We start from the raw sequence: 16,494 nt of genomic DNA on the forward strand, positions 1-16,494 counted from the left end.
ACATCTTTTCTTTTGCCGGGGGTGGTCTCTATAATTGTCCTTCGTACATACACCACCCCCACCTTCTAGTTTAAATGCCTAGAAAAATATTGTCTAAGAACCTCCTCCAGGTAAAACTGAGAGAAAGAGAAGGTTGTAAAGGAAATAAAAGCTTCCGCTAAGAATCCACAGGAAGACAGTACTGAAGGGAACATGTTTCAGGAATTGCTTTATTTCCTGACCAGTGGAACCAGCTGAAGGAGCAGATTCCAGATATTGATGCAGCAATCAAGAAACTGACGAGTAGGGTACCTCAAAAAGGACAGAGGAAACCATATACAAGATTGTTTTGTTGTGTACATCCGTTTAAACTATTAAAATATTGTTTACCTCTGAAAAAATAGAAAGGGAGCATAGAGAGAGAAAGACAGGGAGACAGATAGAAAGGGGGCATGGAGAGAGAAAGACAGAAAGAAAGGGAGGGGGCAGGGAGAGAGGAAGAAAAAGTTTGGGGAGGGAATGAGGTCTGGAGGAGAGGAAGCATACAGGAGGGCTGAAAGAAGGGAAAATATTGGATGCAGTCAGAAGAAAGTGCAACCAGAGACTCATGAAATCACCAGATAACAAAGGTAGGAAAAATGATTTTATTTTCAATTTCCTTAGCAAAGCAGCAGATGAATCCAGAGACAAGTGGGATAGCTCACATTGACCAGCAGGTGGAGATAGAGAAACTGATTAACAGTTGGTCTTATAGCCTGGTGTTCCTCTTGTTTATTCAGTTTTGCTCTATCTCCCAGCAGGGGTTGGAGCTATCTCTCTAGCTCCTGGATTCGGGCTGTGCCGGGTGAATTGGTGTTCACTTCTATTCCTCTGTTGAGACTAGCTCTCTTCAGTAGGACAGGGGTGCCTGGCTGAGCGGTGCTGGCTTTGGGAGCTACACCTGGGCCCTCCCAGGTCCCTTCTCCACCCTCCCCTCTGGTTGATTGAGGGATTGCCTTGGGGCTCTATTTTTTCTTCATTCCAGTTTAAAAAAAATAAAAATAAATCGGCTTACAGTACAATTGCCAGCTATATCCTTGCTTTCCTGTGGGCGGTCTGAGAGTGAGGTGGTGAGTAGATTTCTACTTTCTGTTTGTTCTTTTGTAATACTTTGTTCGTTCCCGAGTGCCGGTTTGTTTTTGAGGGCAGCGTCGGCGGTTGGCGGCTTTCTCCGTGTAAAAAAAAAAAAAAAAGGAAAAGTTTTTTGCCGAGAACGGATTATGGCGGCAGAGTCTAATCAGCGGTGTTCGCGCTGTGGGAAGCGCAGAACACTGTCGGGATTCTGCTCCGCCGGTTGTTCAGATACACCGGCAGAAGATTCCTTCTTGCAGGCGTGTGACTTGGCCATTTCCCGAGTTGGGGAGGCGCGCGTCGTCCCCTGCCCTCGCGGTCGACTCGGTCTTGCTGCAGGGCTCTTCTGCGGCTGAGGGGAGTTTGGCGGCGGCTGGAGAGTCGGGAGCACTGGGAGGAGCCGCGGTTCCGCTCTTCGGCGCAGAACAATAGGTTCGGCGGCATTTGGGCTGAGCTCGTTTACTCCGGAATTTATCATGCTGATGCACCGGGCTTTCATGTTGCAGAGCTCTCAGCCTGCTCAGCCGGTGCCTTTAAACTTTCAGTTACTTCCGGTGCCTTCTACCTCTTCTGGGTTAACTAGTGCTAATGCTGGTGCGACGGCAGGTCATGTGGTTTCTCCAGTGAAGTCGCAGGTAGCAAAAAAGCGCAGACTCGCGACCACGGATAATGGGGATCCTATTCCAGTATCCCCTTTTTCTCTTCCTGAGTCACTAGAGGAAGGTGAGGTCTTGGATTGGGAAGCGGAGGATCCCCCGGGTAGGGAAGTGGATGACCCTTCCGCTCTCCATCTTTTTCATAGAGAAGAACTTTCTTCCTTAATTTCAAAAGCATTGCAGTGTTTAAACATCTCACAGGAGGATGCTAAGGTGTCGGGAAACCCCCTTATGGCGGGAACACGTAAGCCACCTAAGTCCTTTCCGGTGCATGAAGCCATGCAGGAGCTTATCTCGGCGCAATGGGACACACCGGAGGCCAGTTTACGGGTGGCGAAGGCCATGTCTTCTGGGCTGGGGGGCTCAGTGCCTGCAAACTTCAGTGCAGGGGGTGTGGTCCTCGGAGGAGGCCCAGTGTTCAATCAATTTGCTGGAGTTGAGAGCTATCAGGCTTGCGCTTCGGGCGTTTCAGTCTCTGATTCAAGACCGTCCGACCAGGGTCTTTTCGGACAGTGTCACGGCGGTGGCATATGTCAATCATCAGGGGGGTACCCGGAGTCCTCAGTTAGCCGGAGAGGCAATGATGCCGTTTCGGTGGGCGGAAATGCATGTTCCTCTTCTTACAGCGGCACACATTGCGGGTCACGAAAACGTTTAGGCGGACTTCCTCAGCAGAAATCTTCTCGATCCAGGCGAATGGGAACTGTCTACTCGGGCGTTCAATCTGATGGTCCTTCAGTGGGGGCTTCCAGAGATGGATCTCATGGCTCATCCCGCAATGCAAAGCTGCCTCGGTTTTTCAGCAGACGCAAGGAGAAGGGACTCGGAGGGGGTGGACGCGTTAGCTCTCCCGTGGCCTCCGAATTCCCTTCTGTATGTATTTCCTCCTTGGCCAATGATAGGTCGAGTGTTACAACGCATCTCTCTCTTTCGGGGCAGAGTGATCCTGGTGGCTCCGGATTGGCCGCGTCGACCTTGGTACGCGGATCTAATTCAACTTTCAGCAGGCGATCGGATAAAGTTCCAGGTGACTCCGGACTTACTGACTCAGGGTCCAATCTCCATGAAAAATCCGGCCCAATTTGGTCTTACGGCCTGGCTATTGAATGGTCGCGGCTGAAAGATAGGGGCTATTCGGAACAAGTTATTGCCACTCTTCTTCAAGCTAAGAAGATTTCTACTTCTGCCTCCTATGCTAGAGTCTGGAGAATTTTTGAGGCATGGTGCGGAAAGCAGGGTATTGCGCCCTTCCAGGCATCTCTGTTGGCTATTCTTTCTTTTCTGCAGGAGGGCTTAACTAAAGGGTTAGCCTATAACTCTCTGAAGGTTCAGGTGGCAGCCATTGCCTGTTACAGGGGCCGGGTGTCTCGCTCGACGCTCGCATCGCAGCCGGACGTGGTCCGATTCCTCAAGGGGGTTCACCATATCCGCCCTCCGGTAAGGCGAACCTGTCCAGCGTGGAGTCTTAAACTTGTCCTTGGGAAGTTGCAAGTGGCACCTTTTGAGCCTTTGTCTGCGGCTACATTGAAGGATGTCACGTTAAAAACGGTGTTTTTAGTGGCTATGGCTTCTGCAAGGCGAGTGTCGGAACTACAGGTGCTATCTTGCAGAGAACCCTTTTTACGTATTTCGGATACCGGAGTGTCTGTGCGGACAGTGCCGTCCTTCCTCCCTAAGGTGATTTCTTCTTTCCATGTGAACCAGAGTTTATTCCTCCCGGTCTTTCGGAAGGAGGATTGGGGAAAGCGATTCTCGTCGTTGCGTCTACTGGATGTGCGCCGGATGGTTCTACATTATTTGGGGGTGACTAACTACTTTCGTAGGTCGGATCACCTATTCGTCTTATTCGCGGGCAAAAACAAGGGTATGGCTGCTTCTAAAGCTTCCATTGCTCGTTGGGTCAAAGAAACTATTGCTTCGGCTTATTTGTTGACGGGGAAGCAAGTACCGGAGCAACTTCGTGCTCATTCGACTCGAGCATTGGCTACGTCGTGGGCGGAGTCCGGTGGTCTGTCTTTGGAGGATATTTGCCGGGCGGCTACATGGTCGTCTGGGAATACCTTTTCGAAGCATTACCGTTTGGACGTGGCTGCCCGTGCAGAGGCTAGTTTTGGCGCTTTAGTGATTGCAGAGGCGGCATTGGCTTCCCACCCAGTTTGAGTTTGCTTTGCTACATCCCACTTGTCTCTGGATTCATCTGCTGCTTTGCTAAGGAAGGTAAAATTATGTTCTTACCTGTTAATTTTCTTTCCTTTAGAAGCAGCAGATGAATCCAGAGCCCCACCCCTGTGAACTATCTGTCTGTGTGTTAGGCTGAATTTTTTCAGTTGAGGTATTGTTGGTAATTGTATTCTTACATTTCTGATTTAAATATTCACTACTGGAATGAAGTTTTTTTATTTTGGAGGCTCATTATCCTATCTCGGGATGCTTGGGCAAGGCGCATAACTGAATAAACAAGAGGAACACCAGGCTATAAGACCAACTGTTAATCAGTTTCTCTATCTCCACCTGCTGGTCGATGTGAGCTATCCCACTTGTCTCTGGATTCATCTGCTGCTTCTAAAGGAAAGAAAATTAACAGGTAAGAACATAATTTTACCTTACTGATCAAAATATGTCCGTTTTGAGAATTTATATCTGCTATCTATATTTTGCACTGTGGCAATTTTTAGCGCAGGGAGCCTATGAGCATCAAGAGCAGCGCAGGGCATTCAGCGCAGCGCCCTGTGCTAAAATCCGCTATAACGGTTTAGTAAAAAGGAGGGGGGTCTATTTGTTTATTTTTGTATAGTTGTTACTGAGGTGACATTGCATAAAGTCATCTGCCTTGACCTCATTGAAAACCCGCAGAATATAAATGATAATTAACATTTTCTCTGTGTACAGTGTGCTTTGTGTTTTTATTTAATTTTATTGTTGGTAGATCATTTTGACTTGGTCATTTTAAAAGTAGCTCGCAAACCCAAAAAGTGTGGGCACCCCTGCTTTAGAGCGTTTTGAATGTTTGTCTATAAGCAGATTAAAAAGTATGTGGATTTGCAGCATATAAATAATGTTTATCTTATATTCCACTTCCTAATTCACAGATGTCGAAGTCGGTCCTCGAGGGCCGCAATCCAGTCGGGTTTTCAGAATTTCCCCAATGAATATGCATTGAAAGCAGTGCATGCACATAGATCTCATGCATATTCATTGGGGAAATCCTGAAAACCCGACTGGATTGCGGCCCTCGAGGAGGGACTTTGACACCCCTGCCCTAATTAGTCCAGCCATTGCACAAGCAATGTTTGGTCAAGATTATGGTCTCTTTAAATAAACACCATATTTTTAGCTCCATAAGAGGCACCTGACTATAAGACGCACCCTAGATTTAGAGTAAGAAAACAAGAAAAAGAACTCCTTCTAAACCAAATTGTTTACTAATATATACTAGGCTCTGTACCCACCCCCTCACTCACTCCCTGCCAGGCTCTGCACCCAGTCCCACACTCCTTGCAAGGCTCTGCACCCTGTTCCCCCTCCCCTACTAATGCAATTTCTTTCCTTTCATTATTCATATACACTCAGCAGATATAAATTCTCAAAACTGACACATTTTGATCACTAAATTGAAAATAAAATAATTTTTCCTACCTTTGTTATCTGGTGATTTAATTAATTTCTGGTTGGACTTCCTTCTGACTATGCATCCAACATTTCTTTCACAATCCAGCCCCATCCTCTTTGGGTCCAGGTCTCTATCTCTTTTCCCTCTGCTTATCCTCCCCAGATCCAGTGTCAGTTTTTCTTTCTACCTATCACCACCTTTGGTCCAGGCCCCCCCCTCTCTCGCTCTCTGTCTTCTGCTTACCAAACCCCTCCCCCCTCCAATGTCCAACATTTGTTCTCCTTTCTTCCAGGTCTTTGCTTCTCTCTACTTCCTTCCTCTCTGATCCAGAATCTTTCCACCTCTCTGTAGTCTCTCTCTCTATATATACACCCACAAGTCCAACATCTGCCCCCCTCTCTTCTGCCTCCCCTTTGTTTCAGTTTTCTCCCTCTCTCTATCTTCCTTCTGCTAACATTTTGAGTCTTCCCCTCTCTAGTGCAGCATCTGCCCTGTCTTCAAGTTGTTTCCTGTCCTTTTCTGTCTCTCTCCTTCCCCCCCCCCCCCGTGTCCAGATCCAGTATCCCGCCGGGGCCTTCATGATGGGCAGGGCCTTACCGTCCCTGCTTCCTGCGAGGTCGTTGTCTCCGGCTCCCAGACAGTGCTGGGTTGAGCTGGGATGGTTGGTAGAAGCCCTCACAGTGCAGGGCTGCAGATTCTGCCCAGGTCCGAATTCATGTTCTGGAGTTGGCAGGCTCTCATCGCCTCCCCATCAGTTGCTCTTCTTGCTCGCTACCTGGGGCAGGAGATCGGGGGAAAACACAGCTCTCCTTGTCTGTTGAGAGGTCATCTTAGACGCTGTAACTGCCGCTGAGCTAATTACGACAGAGTGAACCTAGCAGGCTGCCTTTGGCCTCCGAAGCACATTTCCTCTACTGCGGTCCTGCCCCTTCTCTGACTTCAGGGGTGGGACCACGGCAGAGGCAACATGCTTCGGAAGCCAATGGCAGCTGGGTACGGGAAGCAGCTTGGAGGTAAGGACCCCCCCGCCCGTTGCGAGCCTAATTAGCTGTAAAGGAGGGAATCTGGAGGACGCTTTGTGGGAACCAAGAAGACAGCCGAGCGCTCACAGACGCTAGGGAGAGCCGTATTTGGCGCGGGCCTATAAAAAGGTACGACGGGGTGGGGGTGGGCGTGGGGGTGTTTAAAAAAAACAAAAAGTATCTTTGCTGCATAAGACACACCATTTCCACCCACTTTTGGGTGGGAAAAAAGTGCGTCTTATGGAGCAAAAAATACTGTAAATTAAGTGGCTATTGTATAGTGATTTGACATTCTCTCCTCAGCAGCTCTACATAACATGGACAGCAGAAGCTTGGTCGGGGAATCAAACCCAGTTCCTCTCTGACATTGTAAAGCACTTGCCACTGAATACAGGACAGTCCTGTTTTTGCAGTTTTATGATGACACCAACTTATATGGCCTATTCAGTCTGCCCATCCATACCATCTACTATCCTTTCTTTTTCCTTAGTAATCCTGTGTACTTGTCCCATGCTTTATCCCAGGACAAGCAGGCAGGTATTCTCACTAGTGGGTGATGTCATCCGACAGAGCCCCGATACGGACGTCTCACAAGCATATTTTGCTTGAAGAAACTCAGAAGTTTCGAGATGCCCGCACCGCGCATGCGCCAGTGCCGTCCCGCCCGATGGTCCGGGCGTGTCTCCTCAGTTCAGGTAGCTAGCAGAGAAGCCAACCCAGGGGAGGTGGGTGGGATGTGAGAATAGCTGCCTGCTGTCCCTGGATAACAACTGTTACGGTAAGTAACATTGCTTTATCCCAGGACAAGCAGGCAGGTATTCTCACTAGTGGGTGACCTCCAAGCTAACCTCAATGGGATGGTGGGAGAGTTGGCAACTTAGGAGAATAAATTTTGTAACACTGTTTGGCCAAACTGTCCCGAGAATAGCTGTCTGCTGTCCCTGGATAACAACTGTTACGGTAAGTAACATTGCTTTCTTTAAATTCAGGTACAATCCTTGTCTCTACCTCCACTGGGAGGCTGTTCAATATATTCACCACCCTTTTCTATGAAGGGTGCTTTTCATCTTTCTACTTTTATACCCATTATAAAATTGTATGGGGCTAAACATGTGTAAAGTAAGTGTACCTTAGGAGTGCCTACTTGATTGACGTATAAGCACTCCCAGAGATATAATTTAGGCAGTGTTATGGTATACAGTATGTGCATACTTATGTATTGATTTAAAACATGCATAGATTTATTTAAGAGCCTGTTTTATAAAGCCATATTGGGTACCTGAATTTCTTTGATACACTTCACACTTCTTTTGCATAGTTTGTGTTTAATGGGGTAGGTTTGAGAGGTGGTTTTATTTTTGGCATAGTTATGAAACTGTCCCTTAAATGTGATCTGACTAGTATCTGGTAGTACAGTGGTGCCTCGCATAACGGACGCCTCGCACAGCGAACGCTGCGCACAACGAACTTTATGTCTTGATCCGTACAACGAACTTCGTTTCACACAACGAAGTCGCCCGAGCTGCATCCTTCCGCGCAGGCACTGCGCTTAACTGCCCTCTCTCCGCCTGGTTCCCTCTTGCCCCCCCCGACTCCCCGACACGATCGGGGCAAAAAGGAGCCCAAGCCCTCTTGCCCCGCCGATTCCCCAACTCCCCACACAATATCGGGCCAGGAGGGAGCCCAAGTCCTCCTGGCCACGGCGACCCCCTAACCCCACCCTGCACTACATTACGGGCAGGAGGGATCCCAGGCCCTCCTGCCCTCGACGCAAACCCCCTCTCCCCCCAACGACCGCCCCCCCCCAAGAACCTCCGACCGCCCCCCCAGCCGACCCGCGACCCCCCTGGCCGACCCCCACGACACCCCCAACCCCCTTCCCCGTACCTTTCTGTAGTTGGCCGGACAGACGGGAGCCAAACCCGCCTGTCCGGCAGGCAGCCAACGACGGAATGAGGCCGGATTGGCCCATCCGTCCCAAAGCTCCGCCTACTGGTGGGGCCTAAGGCGCCTGGGCCAATCAGAATAGGCCCGGGAGCCTTAGGTCCCTCCTGGGGGCGGGGCCTGAGGCACATGGGCCCAACCCGACCATGTGCCTCAGGCCCTGCCCCCAGGAGGGACCTAAGGCTCCCGGGCCTATTCTGATTGGCCCAGGCGCCTTAGGCCCCACCAGTAGGCGGAGCTTTGGGACGGATGGGCCAATCCGGCCTTATTCCGTCGATGGCTGCCTGCCGGACAGGCGGGTTTGGCTCCCGTCTGTCCGGCCAACTACAGAAAGGTACGGGGAAGGGGGTTGGGGGTGTCGTGGGGGTCGGCCAGGGGGGTCGCGGGTCGGCTGGGGGGGCGGTCGGAGGTTCTTGGGGGGGGGCGGTCGTTGGGGGGAGGGGGGGTTTGCGTCGAGGGCAGGAGGGCCTGGGATCCCTCCTGCCCGTAATGTAGTGCAGGGTGGGGTTAGGGGGTCGCCGTGGCCAGGAGGACTTGGGCTCCCTCCTGGCCCGATATTGTCGGGGAGTTGGGGAATCGGCGGGGCAAGAGGGCTTGGGCTCCCTTTTGCCCCGATCGTGTCGGGGAGTCGGGGGGGCAAGAGGGCTTGAGCTCCCTCTTGCCCCGATCGTGTCGGGGAGTCGGGGGGGCAAGAGGGCTTGAGCTCCCTCTTTCCCCGATCGTGTCGGGGAGTCGGGGGGGGCAAGAGGGCTTGAGCTCCCTCTTGCCCCGATCGTGTCGGGGAGTCGGGGGGGGGCAAGAGGGCTTGAGCTCCCTCTTGCCCCGATCGTGTCGGGGAGTCGGGGGGGCAAGAGGGCTTGAGCTCCCTCTTGCCCCGATCGTGTCGGGGGTGCCAGGGACCACATGGAGTCACCCACCGTACCACCCGATTCGGGTAAGCGCAGGTATCGGTGGGTGGCTTATTTGCGGGGGGGTGCCTTATTTTACATTTTTTTCTAAAAAGGGGGGGCTGTCTTATTTGATGGCCCTGCCTTATCGGGGAAACACGGTAGAAAAAAAAAAAAAAATGAACAGTTAAGTCGCAGTTTTTGCCGCTGAGACTCTGCCCTCTCACTGTAAAATTAGACTCTACTTAGTCTGTCTTTAAATTTAAAAAATGTGTGTTGTTTTAAAAAACAATTATGTTTTTAGATGTATCTAAATAAAAATAATAACCAAAAATTTATCTTTTTTTATGTCATCTTAGCATATTTTATGCTACAGAACAAATTATTTTTTTTAACATGTATTGTTATGGGAAAACGCGTTTCACACAACGAACGTTTCACATAACAAACTTGCTCCTGGAACGGATTAAGTTCGTTGTGTGAGGCACCACTGTATATATCATAATCCTGTTGCATGCTGCTGTGCTTTCAGGTTTAGTTTAGTGTAAATCGTTGATTACTTGTAATTTCAGGGAAGCGTGATATCATCTGTGTTGAAGATCTGATTCATGAGATCTACACAGTTGGCAAGAACTTCAAGGCTGCAAACAACTTTCTCTGGCCCTTCAAGCTCTCATCTCCTCGAGGTGGCATGAAGAAGAAGACTACACATTTTGTAGAGGGTGGTGATGCTGGAAACAGAGAAGATCAAATTAATAGACTCGTAAGGAGGATGAACTAATGGTAAGCATGTTTTCTGTTTTTGTTTTAAAGTGATTGGGAAGAGTTTTTGTTTAAAAGTGATTGGGAAAGGTATGATTATAACTTGTGTAACAGTGGATCCAAGGTTCAGTGTTATCATTGTTCTATTTTATGTACAATGAGGAGAACAGTAGTAAATTCTGGTCCAGAGAACCAAAGGTAATAATGCTGTCCATAACTGGAGCCATGTCATTGTCAGTGGCCATGAAAATGCAACTTAACTTTCACCTGTTGATTCTACATTTTGCCACTGCAAGTAGCACAGCAAAGTTGCATCTTTTGAGCAGTTCCTGTATGTTGTGATGATACATAAATTAACTTTGAACAAAAATATGATTATCCCAGGACCAACAGGCAGCATATTCTCAACATGTTGGTGACGTCACCGATGGAGCCACCTAGCGGATGTTCTCGCAAGCAGACTTGCTTGAAGATCTTCAAGCTTGCGAGTGGACCGCGCATGCATGAGTGCCCCACCCGCCCGACCTAGGGCATGTATCTCCTCAGCGTGGCCTCAGTTCTTATGTTTCCATGGAGCCAGATGCACTGCTCCCTTGCTTCGCGTGAAATCGTTGTGCCTCTTTGCACCGTGGCTTGCTTTTGTTTTCGGGTTAATTGCTGTGCTCGCGTCTTTTGTTTTTCACTTTGTGTCTTTTTTACCGGGTTACCAGTCTTAGTTAGGTCGCTTGGCCTTGTGGGGCTGCAGCAATTTTTTTCTTATGTCCCAGCCTCGTTCCAGGGTTTAAAAACTGCACACAGTGCAATCGGGTGATCTTGGGAGATCTTCGCACCCAGGGACTCTGGACCCTATCAGGAGCGTCAACATCACATCAATTTCCTGGAACTCAGGGCCATGTTCTATGCTCTCAAGGCCTTCCAGCACCTTCTCTACCCTCAGGTTCTTCTCCTGTGCACAGACAACCAAGTCGCCATGTACTACATAAACAAGCAAGGCGGCACCGGATCTCCCCTCCTCTGTCAGGAGGCCATCCGCATCTGGACCTGGGCCTCGGCCCACAGTCTCTTCCTCAAGGCTGTCTATATCCAGGGCGAACAGAACTCCCTGGCCGACAATCTCAGCCGCATCCTTCAACCTCACGAGTGGACTCTGGATCCTCCCACACTCCGCTCCATCTTTGCTCGGTGGGGCACTCCTCAGGTGGACCTCTTTGCAGCTCCTCACAACCATCAGCTGCCCCAGTTCTGCTCCAGACTCTTCTCTCCTCATCGTCTGGCCCCGGATGCATTCCTGCTCGACTGGACGGATCGGTTCCTCTATGCCTTCCCTCCACTGCCTCTGATGTTGCGGACGTTATTCAAACTCCGCAGGGACAGAGCCACTATGATTCTCATCGCCCCTTGGTGGCCTCGCCAACACTGGTTCTCCCTCCTGCTCCAGCTCAGCTCCAGAGAACCCATTCCTCTTCCTGTGTTTCCTACTCTACTTACACAGCAGCATCAGTCTCTACTACATCCCAATCTGTCCTCGCTCCACCTGACAGCTTGGTTTCTCTCGGGCTGACCTCTCCAGAGAATCTGTCTCAGCCTGTCCGTTGCATTTTGGATGCCTCCCGGAAACCGGCCCCACCCTCCAATGTTACCATCAGAAGTGGACCAGGTTCTCCTCTTGGTGTCTACTGCATCACCACGATCCCACCTCGCTGGCGGTGGAAACTGTACTGGACTATTTGCTCTCTCTGTCCGACGCTGGCCTCAAGTCTACCTCAATCAGAGTCCACCTCAGTGCCATCACTGCGTTTCATGAGCCTATCCTCGGAAAACCGCTCACGGCTCATCCCCTGGTTTCCCGGTTCATGAGAGGCCTCTTCAATGTCAAACCACCTCTGAAGCCTCCTCCAGTCGTCTGGGACCTGAATGTGGTTTTATCAGCCCTCATGAAACCTCCGTTTGAGCCTCTTGCCACTACTTCACTCAAATTTCTGACGTGGAAGGTGCTTTTCCTCATTGCCATCACCTCTGCCAGGAGGGTTAGTGAGCTGCATGCACTGGTTGCCGACCCACCTTTCACTGTTTTTCACCATGACAAGGTGATTCTGCGTACCCATCCTAAATTCCTTCCCAAGGTGGTCTCGGACTTCCACCTCAACCAATCCATTGTGTTGCCTGTCTTTTTCCCTAAGCCCCATTCTCATCCTGGGGAACAGGCGTTACACACGCTGGACTGTAAGCGTGCCCTTGCATACTACCTTGACCGTACCAGGGCTCACCGCTCGTCTCCTCAGCTCTTTTTGTCCTTCGACCCTAACCGTCTAGGTTGCCCTGTCTGTAAACGGACGCTTTCTAACTGGCTTGCTGCCTGCATTGCGTTCTGTTATGCTCGGGCCGGTCTCTCACTGGAAGGTGCTGTCACGGCCCACAGGGTCAGAGCTATGGCTGCTTCTGTGGCTTTCCTCCGTTCCACGCCCATCGAGGAAATTTGCAAGGCTGCCACTTGGTCCTCAGTTCACACGTTCACTACTCACTACTGTCTGGATACCTTCTCCAGATGGGATGGACACCGGCCAATCTGTATTACATAATTTATTTTCTTAATGGCCAACCATCCCTCCTCCCTCTCATTTAGCTTAGAGGTCACCCATGCGTTAAGAATATGCTGCCTGCTTGTCCTGGGATAAAGCACAGTTACTTACCGTAACAGGTGTTATCCAGGGACAGCAGGCAGATATTCTTACGTCCCACCCACCTCCCCGGGTTGGCTTCTTAGCTGGCTTATCTTAACTGGGGACCACGCACTCCTCCGTCGGGCGGGAAGGCACTCGCGCATGCGTGGTGCGGCCAACTAGAACTTTCTAGTTAAAAGTGTCCGTACCAGGGCTCCGTCGGTGACGTCACCCATGCGTTAAGAATATCTGCCTGCTGTCCCTGGATAACACCTGTTACAGTAAGTAACTGTGCTTTGCTGTCAACTATAATGTTGGTACAAAGCCACCCAAAATTTAGCAGACAGGTTAAAGTATTTGACTTTATATCAGAGGTTCTTAACCCAACCCTCAGGACACACCTTGCCAGTAAGGCTTTCAGGATATCTACAATGAATAAGTATAAAATAGATCTGTATAACATGAAGGTAGTGCATACAAATCTGTCTCATGTATTCTCATTGTGGATATCCTGAAAACCTTACTAGCTAGGTGTGCCCTGAGGACCAAGCTGAAAACCACTGCTTTATACGAACAACAGTAAAGAAGTTGGATAATATCAGGCAGTGTTTATAAAAGGGGGTGGGGTGGTATGGATGGTGAAAGCATAAAACTTCCATATTCAATGATGGGAACATAGCTAAGATGGTACTCGCACACATTCTTTGTAGAAACAAGTGTTGAAATGTTTCACCCTGAAATAGTGATCTCATTTTGTTAGGCTATGTAAATAGAATCTTATTGAAATTTATTTTATCTTTTTCAGGTTTCCCATGGAAGATTGTTTTCACACTCTGATCTGTTAATAAAATTTAGTTACAAAGTAAAGTCTCATGATCTCATTGGAAGAGTGGCTTCTGCAGGATGTTTAGAACTTTGGTATAACAGTGAATCCTTGTTGGGGGGATGAAAGTGTTTTCTTAGTGCTGTCAATGTCTTTTAAAACTTGAGTTTTAAAAAAAAAAAAATTTTAGGGGAGGAAGTGCATTTTGCTATATAATTAATGAATAGATGTCTGTAAACTGTACAGTTTTCTCCTTATCGGAAGGCAAGCACTTCAGTGAGGCAGACTGAGTTACATGATGCTGCTTGAGGCTGAATGGGTATAGATCTTCTAGAATCTAAATCAATACTTCCTAAACATTTTTTCCCAATAAGACTTCATTTAACAATTTGCATGACCCTAGTTAATGCTGAAATAAAAAATAGGCCTTCATCCCCAGCTCATCTATAGCAGGAATGAAGTGGCAACAGTCAGTGCAGAGTCCCTGTGTAAATATGCACTCAGTCTCTGGTACTCTGTTTAACAGGAGCTCCGCATAGGAGAAGGGCAAGTTCATGGACTTGCAGGTCCCTTACTGACTGCCACTATTTGGGCAAGGGTAACAGGGTGTTTCAAGAGAGTGGAAATGGTCTTATTTCTGTAAGGCACCCTCCCCCCCCCAAAAAAAAAAAAATTAAAAAAATCTCTTCATATGACCTCAATTAGGGTCCTGTCTTCAGTTTAGAAACCACTGTTATAAAGCTGTTTAGAAGGTACAAGCTTGACGGTGCATGCTTTGTTATGGTGCTGCGGTGACTTAGGGCTCTCTATACTTGTTTCCTCATTTTCTTGCTCTGGTTTGCTAAGGGATGGGGGTTGTAGAAACAACTGAACAAAGTGGGGGAAATACAGTCAAACCTTGGTTTACCAGTGCACCGGTTTGCGAGTGTTTTGCAAGACGAGCAAAACATTCGCAAAATGGTCGCCTCAGAAACTGAGTTTGACTCGGTTTACGAGCGCCACTCCCCCACGATCCAGCATCCTCCCCCCCCCCCCCGCGATCCTACATCCACCCCCCCCGAGCACCGCAACGACATTGCTTACCCCGATTGGGCACCAATACACAGGAGGTGCCGGGTGCCGGTGCCCGAAGATCCTCCCTCTTCTGGCCTGAGCTGGGCGGTGCGACAGAGATCCTCCCTCTTCCCTGGGCTGGGCTGGACTGGGCTTTGAGCATTTGCGCATTCTCAAAGCCTTCTGGTCTCGCTCTCTCCGAGATTCTCAGATTCGGAATCTGGGAGAGATTCTCAGATTCAGAATCTCGGAGAGAGCGAGACCAGAAGGCTTTGAGCATGCGCAAATGCTCAAAGCCCAGTCCAGCCCAACACAGGGAAGAGGGAGGATCTCTGTCGCACCGCCCAGCCCAGCCCAGGCCAGAAGAGGGAGGATCTTCGGGCACCGGCACCTCCTGTGCATTGGTGCTGGTGCCAGTGCCTAATCGGGTAAGCGATGTCGTTGTGGTGCTCGGTGGGGGGGATGTAGGATCGCGGGGAAGGGGGGGGGCAACGCGAGTGGGGGGGGGGGGGGTTGCCGGTTCGCAGGGGGATGTCGGATCGCGGGGAGGGGTATGGAGCAGCGTCAGTGGCCTCAAGGGGGAGGGGATGGAGCAGCGCCGGTAGCCTCGGGGAGGATGGAATGAATCAAAGCGAGTTTCCCTTACTTCCTATGGGGAAACACGCTTTGATATATGAGCAATTTGGTTTACGAGCATACTTCTGGAACGACTATGCTCGTAAAACAAGGTTCCACTGTAAAGGAAACATTTATTGATATACCACTTAAGCTAATAAAATGTCTAAGCAGTTTACAATAAAAGTTAAAATTTAAAATGTCATCAAATGGAAAGGAACTCCAAAGTAAAATAAGAAAGGCTACATATACATAAAACATTCTATAAGAACAATAATAGACTTATTTTAACCTAGTTCTTCCAAATGTTCTAGGTTTACGACACCCTTAGTGTTGAGGAATTTTCTTTAGACTGCAGTTTGGGAATTGCTATCTCAGTTCTTCTAAGGTGTGGAGTCCTTCCTTAACTGCCAGTGAAAACAGTCCACTCTGATCCCTATGCTGCCTAAGTAATCCAATAGCATGCTTCAGCCGCTGGTGCTGGCATTTCCATGTGTACTGGCTGCTGTGGCTGAAGCATGCCACTCACTACTTCAGGCACCATGAGGCAAAGACAGTGGATTGCTTGGGCTGCCCCACCAGCCATTCTATAGGGTCTTGAACTATGTTGCTGCTCCCCTGTGCACTCACTGTGATGCATAGTATGTGAACTGTCTTAACAGTATTCTTGTTACTCAGGGTTAACTTCATGTTCTATTGTATGTTTAGATAAATCACAAGACCTGTAGGCTTAGCCATCTTCATGGGAGTCCATTAAGCTCTATGAGCCACAACATACAATAATGGCTGCTGATCTAGATTCACCTTACTATTTTAGATATGTCTTATGTAGCGCTATAGAAATAATTAGTAGTAGAAGTAGTACTGGGCTTGCAGGACTCAAAGAAAAGACAATGCCAGCTGAGGCTGTATTTTTCTCCACCATCTGCTTTTGAAAACAATACCTGTATAAAATTTTGTAGTGAACCACCTTCAAAGTAGTTCTCTGCCTCCCAAAGGCTTTTTCTAGTGCAAAGTGTCTAGTGGTCCTGAACATTAGGTTCTTTTATCTCAACTATTCAGTTGTGTTTTCCTACACCACCACCTTCCCAGGGAGCTGTTCCTGTCCCCTCATTTGTTTTCTGCAAGGAAGTTGCTCAGAAGTGTGTTTGATCTGCTCTGCCATTTTATTATTTTTAGTTATTTTTTTCTCAGTGTTCTTTGGAGATTCAGTGCCCAGAGGTTCTCACTTGATTGGACCTCTGCTTTGGAGAAGATACAGGTTCACATTGTGGAAATCTGCAGGTATTTTTTAGAGCTCAAGTGCCGTTCCCTGCGTAGCTGTTTGCATTCCTGATTCAGTCATGAGTTTGTGCATTGGCTGTTTGGGCACC

At 49.0% G+C, this 16,494-nt stretch overlaps 1 protein-coding gene across 1 annotated transcript in view; it reads left to right on the forward strand.

The window, feature by feature from the left end:
- The window catches only part of RPL7 (ribosomal protein L7), a 90,282-nt gene extending 76,785 nt beyond the window's left edge, over nt 1–13,497 (forward strand). The window contains exons 6-7 of the mRNA XM_033935268.1: nt 9,781–9,991; nt 13,436–13,497. Coding sequence (XP_033791159.1) covers nt 9,781–9,989 — 209 coding nt within the window. The 3' untranslated portion in view covers nt 9,990–9,991; nt 13,436–13,497. The remainder of the gene's footprint in view (nt 1–9,780; nt 9,992–13,435) is intronic.
- Nucleotides 13,498–16,494: the final 2,997 nt, after the last annotated feature.

The sequence above is a fragment of the Geotrypetes seraphini genome, chromosome 2, assembly GCF_902459505.1.
Source record: "Geotrypetes seraphini chromosome 2, aGeoSer1.1, whole genome shotgun sequence".
Classification (NCBI taxonomy): Eukaryota; Metazoa; Chordata; class Amphibia; order Gymnophiona; family Dermophiidae; genus Geotrypetes; species Geotrypetes seraphini.